Source organism: Squalius cephalus, assembly GCF_949319135.1.
Source record: "Squalius cephalus genome assembly, chromosome: 23".
Classification (NCBI taxonomy): domain Eukaryota; kingdom Metazoa; phylum Chordata; class Actinopteri; order Cypriniformes; family Leuciscidae; genus Squalius; species Squalius cephalus.
Window position 1 is genome coordinate 29,392,665 of NC_137144.1, and position 7,489 is coordinate 29,400,153.

The window sequence follows — 7,489 nt, forward strand, 5'->3', positions numbered from 1 at the left end:
GTGAGTTAACAGGTAAATGCAAAGCTCAAATTAAAAACAAAATACAATTTTATTGGACGAAAGCAAAACTTTGTTAAGCAAATGGGCTAACGCAAAGTTCAAATTCAAACTTTTGAAAAATTGTATTAGACGAAAGCAAAACTTTAGTGAGCAAATTGACTAATTCAAAGTTCAAAATATAAAATTTGGAAACATTTTATTGAATAAAAGCAACAAAAAAAATAGCAAATGGGTGAATGCAAAGTTCAAATAATTTTTTTTTTAAAAACTTTATTGGGCGAAATAAAAACGTAAGTGAGCAAACAGGCTTATGTAAAGTTCAAATAAAAAAAATAAAAAAAACCATTTGGGGGGCGAAAGCAAAACTTTAGTGAGTTAACGGGTTAATGCAAAGTTCAAATTCTAAATTTTGTTAAATTTTGTTGGCTGAAAGCAAAACTTTAATGAGCAAATTGACTAATTCAAAGTTCAAAATAAAAAATTTGGAAACATTTTATTGAATAAAAGCACAAAAAAAATAAGCAAATGGGTGAATGCAAAGTTCAAATAATAATAATAAAAAAACTTTATTGGGCAAAATAAAAACGTAAGTGAGCAAACAGGCTAATGTAAAGTTCTAATTCAAAATAAATAAAAATCATTTGGGGGGCGAAAGCAAAATTTTAGTGAGTTAACGGGTTAATGCAAAGTTCAAATACAAAATTTTATGAAATTTTATTTGAAAATGTTTTTGGAACGAAAGCAAAACTTTAGTGAGCAAACGGGCTAATGCAATGTTCAAAATTTAAAATGTAGAAAAAAAAATAGACTAAAGCAAAACTTTTGTGAGCAAATGGATGAATGCAATGTTCAAAATTTTGACAATTTGACAATTGGACGAAAGCAAAACTTTAGTAAGTTAATGGGTCGAATATTTTCATATTCAAAATCTTTAAAAAAATGGAAAAGCAATAGTTTAGTGAGCAAACAGGCTAATGTAATATTCAAATGAAACATTTTGAAAAAAAAAAAATTGGATGAAAAAAAATTCTTGGGCAAAAGCAAATTTTTTAAAAAGTTTTTCAAACTATTGTGAGCAGATAAAAAAAAAATAGTTTTTTTCCCCATCATATCCAACTAGAGGCTTAGAAAGGCAAACCGGTTTGTGTTGAACATGTGACTTATGACAGCAATCTTTGAGTGAAATATTCCTTCCTTTAAATATTACAGTAACAAAAACTGTATAAAAAAAAAAAAAAATGCACATGTAACTTGTTTAATTGCTTAGAAAACATTAACAAAGTGTGAAAAATATTCATCTGGTCTCTTCTCATAAAAATTGCCACATTGAACGAGGCAAATGTAGATCGTACCACATGGGTAAATGGGTAAAGTTTGAGAACTTGCATGTGAATCTACACAGTTGTAACCGACAGGAAGGCGTTATGCACTTTGGATCCCTCTGGTGCTTTCTCCCCGTGCGTCATCAACTCCTGAATCGTCATCCAGTTGTCCAGAATCTTCTTGTTCCGCTTCTTCATCATCTTGCGCTGGCTGAGCTGGATGATGCTCACCTCTCCGCTGCTGAGCGGAGTCTCCCGCAGACTCTCCAGCCGGCTCCGCTGCATGTACTCCCTCCGCCGCCGCTGCTCTTTAGCCCGTAACAGATGCTGCTTACGCTCCTCTTTGCTCCAGTAGCGGCCCATCTTCATCTCGCTCATGGCGTCATCATCAGTCGTCATCCCGCCGCTACGCTCCTCCTTGATTTTAAGGGCTCTCTCCCGGAGTAGACGATCTCGGACTGGACGTTTGGTGATGTATCTGGTTCCGTCGCTCCTGACTTTCACTTTCCACTCCATTTTAGGTTCAGACGGCTGGACGGCCTGCGGATCGCTCATGCCTAGCAGACCGTGGGCTAACTCCATGTAGCTCTGGTAGTGTCGCGTATCTGACGCTCTTGATAAAGCGGCAATTCGAGTCCTCAAAGATCGCTCGTCTTCCGCGGGAGACTCTGACGGGTTGCTGTGATCGGGACTCCCGCTCCTGACGGACGATCCACGAAGGTTCCTATGATTAGTGAGCCTGACTATCCTGTGGTCGGGCGATCGGTCCATCGCTAGCGGCGTGCTACGTGAGCTCTCCGCCGTGTTGTACGCACTCGAACTGTCCTTATCCGACTTCTCCGGATGCTCGCTGATGTCCGCGAGCTTCTTCCCCGGCTCTTTCCGGTGATGCGCCCGCATGATGTTCTGGCACTCGATCTCGATGCTGCGCAGCTCCTCGTTGAGCATGCGGAGCTCGTGCTGGACGCCGCTACACTCGATGGTGCTGCTGCGCGTGTAGAGGAGGTCGAACTCGCCGCTGTTGCGGATCTGACACTTGAGCTCCAGCAGCTGCTGATATCGGTCTCCTTCGGGAACCTCCTTCTCCGGGCCGTCTCTTTGACCGGAAGCCTCCCGCAGACACCGCGACAGTCTCTTCTGGATCTGAGCGAGCACGTTCTTCTCAGAACCGTCTGGAGGACTGATCTTCTGCTGGTTGTAGGAGCAGGACGCTGTGATGTTTTCTTCAGCGGCTCCTCTGGCCTGCAGGGAAAAAAAAAAAAGGCCAGACCAGTCATTTGGTGAGGTCAATTTGTAAAGAAAGATTACATATATATTCAAACGTGAATACTTATAGACTAAAGATGTAATATGCATATACACACCGTCAGCGTTTTCACAGATTCGCGTTTTTGAAGCTTACGCAGAGATTACGTTATTACTTACCTTAGAGATTACTTACGTTTTTCAAAAATTTGCAGCGCTTGCACCTTTGAACCTATCTCATGGTTTGCGTTCTCGAGCCCCAAACACTGTTGTCGTGTGGATGAGCGGCCAGAGCGTGTTAACCCTCATGTGGTCTTCGGGTCATTTTGACCCGGGAAGACCACAGGTGTTATAGGGTTTTGAACACCACATGAGGGTTAAGAGTTCTGTTAGAACGGTGTGTGTTAGCGGCCCCTAAGTTAATAACTAATGATCTTTACAACGGAAGTGAATCAGTCATAAACTAACTTTATCTGGACAATAACTTTATTCTAGATCTGCTGTAAAGCCTAAACAATCTCTGTTACTGTAATCTCCTGTTATCACTGTAAAGCTGCTATGAAACAGTCTATATTGTTAAAAGCGCTGTATAAAAGAAGATGACTTGAATTGACATGAGTTTATTCAAGAGAAACCAGAATCTACTGAGTTTTTGTGTTAATTTGGGAGATGGTATGAATGGATTAGAACAATACATGTTTATCAGCTTTTGTTTGAATTGTAAAACTGCCACATATGGAACTAGAAATTATTTATCATTGTTTATTTACTAACACAAGCAATGCAAAAAATGATGTTCTTACTCTGTATTTTTTCTTTTTTTTCTCAGTAAAGGTCATTGCACACTGAGTCCAAAATGTTTGTAAGTGTTTTCTTGTATTCGTCATCATAAAAATGTCACCAACAGAAACCTTGCACACTGAGTCCGAAGTGTATTAATTAATCCGTTGCGGAAAAATTCGCAAAACAATACAAATTCGAGTCTTCAAGCAGTGAGGATGATTTTTGTGTCCTCTCTCTTCTTAAAAAGAGAAAAGGAAAGAGGAAATATTGGGTCCTGAGATTGCGTAGAGAGGAAGGAGAGTTAATTTCGGGATTATCCCGAACAATTCAAAGTTTACTTCAGGATATCAGTGGCTCAGTTTGATGAGTCTCTGTATTCCGCACTTTGTTTGTCATACAATGCTTTGTGCAGCGAGACGAAGCGGATCAACATGTCGGACCCCATTCTGGATTATTTTAAGATCAACTGTCGTTATGAAGTGAGTTTGGAGGAAAAGCGTGTTATTAAATGTTGTCTTTTGTTGGACAAGAGGTTCATAAATGCTTCTAATGTTTGACACGTGTTGCTTTTTCAAATGCACGTAATAAGCGACTCAAACTCAGAGCTTTCAGATGCAGTGTTTACTGAGCCGTACGTCACTGACACGCTGCACATAACTAATAATCTCAGCCTTTGTGATTTCATAATCAAAATAAGACAAATCGGTTAAATTGCGATTACATGGAAACTTCGATTAATCGTGCAGCCCTAATTTTGCCGTTCGCTTGTACGGTGGCTCTGAATTGTCAAAATACCTCTTAAAGTGCTTGCTAGGGATGCGGAAAACGCATAAAATCGAACCCGATCCGAATTTTTTTATGATGGCGGTGTGTAAACGTGATTGACACAACATGAGGTCATATTTTATTTTTTAACTTGCGAACGTGAATTTCGGACTCGGTGTGCAAGGACCTTTAGTCGTAATATCTTCAGTCACTGTTCCTCTCCAGTAAATGTATCTTGATTTAAGAACGTTTAGATATTTGTGCTGGAGAACCCCTGAGGTGCGAGATGTCTTCTGGTTTCTCTCACCTTCTCCTCCTCCTCTTCTCTCCTCTGTTCCTCCAGCATCTCCATCTTCAGCTCCTCCAAGAACTCGCTGTGTTCATCATCCAGCCACGGCTCCTCCTGAAACCCACAGGAGATCAGGGTCAATCTCGACCAACACCCGCAGATCACGGATTTCACTCCAACAAAGTCTGGCTTAACTCAGCAACAAACTTGGACTCAAGTTTTTTTAGTTGTTTGCTGTTTTATAAACTGTAATTTATAAAAGTCCTTCAAGGGACAAGTGTTGCAGATTAGCTTTAGCTATAAGAATATGATTCGCACATTGGAAGGCTGTCTTCACAGTTTTATCCATGTTTTATTGTATCTGTCCCTACACAAATTAAACATTAAATAAATCAATAAAAATCTGAGAAGTGTCATTCTGCGTAACGAAAATTACCATTACTGCGCATTGTGACATCATGTGATGATATTTGCTTCTGTACAAGCTTTGAACTTTGCCTGAACAATTATATATAAACCACAAAAACATATTTTCTTATCAAAACATTCTTAAATCAAGATATATTTTCTGGAGACACAAAATAACCTGAAACGTGACGCTTATCAAGAGCAAATATCTGTCAGTGGGCTCAGGAAAATAACTTTACTTCACAGGAAAACAAGTGTATTTTTCGGACTCCATTGGTGGATGTTTGTTTTTGTTTTAAGCAAAAACTTAATTTTGATATCTTAATATCTTCAGTCATTGTTCTTCTCCAGTAAATGTATCTTGATGTAAGAATCTTTATATATTTGTGCTGGAAAACAAGACAGAAACACTGAGGAAGAACATCATATTCAAGTGTAGACATAATGGTTTTTGGTCCGGTTTAACAAAAAATGTCATTAAAATGAAGCACATTTCACACAAAATTCTCATAGCACTGTATTGAAAATGTATACATTTTTTTGCCTTAAAAATTCCTCAGAAAAATAGCAATAGTCTTAAAAATAGGCTACATTTCTGTCTTGTCAAATGAAATATGAGCAGGCCGTTTCTTCATTAAACCCACTCAGCTGTTCATTGTGCTTTTATGGCTCTGATGTGAGAAACGCATTACGTCTGTGTCACATTTTATGACGTCTGCATCACACACATTATTGGAGGTAATGTTCTCTGCAGATCTGCTGGCGTAATGAACTGGAGCGGTCAGCGGCTTCACAACACACACACACACACACACACACACACACACACACACACACACACACACACACACACACAGCCTCAAACATCATCCATTCATCATGTGTTTAATTACAGCCGTTAATGTTCACACGAGCTGTCTGGACACACACACACACACACACACACACACACTCTCTCTCGTGTTATCAACATGCTGTTAGTTTTTATAGGCTACTGTTGGAAGTCGATTACACATGTGAAAATCAAACATGTTGATGTGAACGAGCTGAATCACAAAGTAAATGTGAAGACAAATATGAGTGTATGAATTACAGGAGGGTGTTATTCATGGGTGTTGTTCATAGTGCAAATTGTGTTTTCACTAAGTGTTTTTGCAAAGTTTGTGTGTGTGTGTGTGTGTGTGTGTGTGTGTTCGTACCTGCATTTCCGGCCTGGCGACCAGCAGAACGATATTCCTGCTTTCTTCATTAGTGAGAACAGCCACAGCTTCCTCTCTGTCCTGAATGTCCCGCCCATTGATCTGTCAATCACACACACCAGCCAATGAGAAGCAGAAAAAATGCACTGCAAAAAATGATGTTTCTGTCTCGTTTTCCAGCACAAACATCTAAACGTTCTTACATCAAGATACATTTACTGGAGAAGAACAATGACTGAAGATATTAAGTCTTGTTTTCCTGAAAATGTTATTTGCAGTGCAACACATCTCAGCGTCTCTCACTGGACTCTCTTTAGTTTAGCGGTTTCTTCCGTTAGCGAGGCAGAAACACCATCGCTTCTTCCTGAAGCTGGTGAGTTTGTGGATGATTGCATTAGGAAACACCTCCAGCATGTTCTCCTGAGCGACAGACTACAGCTAAAAATACATCCCATCAGAGTAACGACCCAGACGGGCCCCTGCTCTCCTCCAGGTCCTGTAGCCGAGGCTCGGGTCATCAGCGGCTCGTTCTGAGGGCTAATGTGCCGCTGGTGAAGATTAATGAGCCGGTCGGTGCCAGAATAGAGATGGCCATTTCACAACACTGCTTCATGAAGCTTCCAAACCTTTACCAATCGCTTGTTCTGAATCAGTGGTTCTGAGCGTGTATCAAACTGACAGAGTCACGAGATCTCAGCAAACGAGGCTTCATTACGGCATAACCGTTTCAATGTTTCACCGCTGGGGATGATGATCTCTGTCAACACATGATCATGAGGAGTCACTGAGAACCAGTGAACCAGTGTCTGTGGGTTTACCTGATCTCGGATCTGTTTTACACCTTTGTAGACGTTTTAATTAGACATCAGTAGAATTAAGATGAATAATGGTAGTTAATAGTCTCTTATTGGCCTGTTTAGCTGAGACATTCATAGCACAAACCCTGAATATTGATAAAAGCACATATGTGACTCTGGACCAATAGTCAACTATTGAACATCTGGAATCTGAGGGTGCAAGAAAATCGAAACATTGAGAAAATCTCCTTTAAAGTTGTGCATTCACTCACAAAAATAAATGTTTTATATATTTACAGTAGGAAATTTACAAAATATCTTCATGGAACATGATCTGTACTTAATATCCTAATGATTTTTGGCATAAAAGAAAAATCGATAATTTTGACCCATACAATGTATTGTTGGATATTGCCAGAGATATACCCGTGCGACTCGAGACGTGATCCAGGGTCACAATATAGACACTTGATAATCTTATTAGATGATTAGATAATTGAATTTAAAAGATTTTACTTTCAATAAAAAAATGTGCACTAGATTTGTAAAAGGTGTTTTTATGCATGTTTGGGCCGGGTTTAGTTGCAGTTACACTGTTCTGAGCACTAGGGGTCAGCGTGGAGACGGTGTTTCGACACAATACGGCACATTAGCTTCAGCTGTTTCAGGGTCCGTTTACAC

The 7,489-nt window shown here is 39.8% G+C and overlaps 1 protein-coding gene across 2 annotated transcripts in view; it reads right to left on the reverse strand.

The window, feature by feature from the left end:
* Window positions 1-1,232: 1,232 nt before the first annotated feature.
* The window catches only part of LOC307151855 (PDZ domain-containing RING finger protein 4), a 42,839-nt gene continuing 36,582 nt past the window's right edge, over window positions 1,233-7,489 (reverse strand). For both annotated transcript variants that reach the window (XM_079860059.1, XM_079860058.1), the window contains 3 exons: window positions 6,012-6,113; window positions 4,423-4,518; window positions 1,233-2,564 (listed from right to left, as the gene is read on the reverse strand). In XM_079860059.1, coding sequence (XP_079716185.1) covers window positions 1,395-2,564; window positions 4,423-4,518; window positions 6,012-6,113 — 1,368 coding nt within the window. In that variant the 3' untranslated portion in view covers window positions 1,233-1,394. The remainder of the gene's footprint in view (window positions 2,565-4,422; window positions 4,519-6,011; window positions 6,114-7,489) is intronic.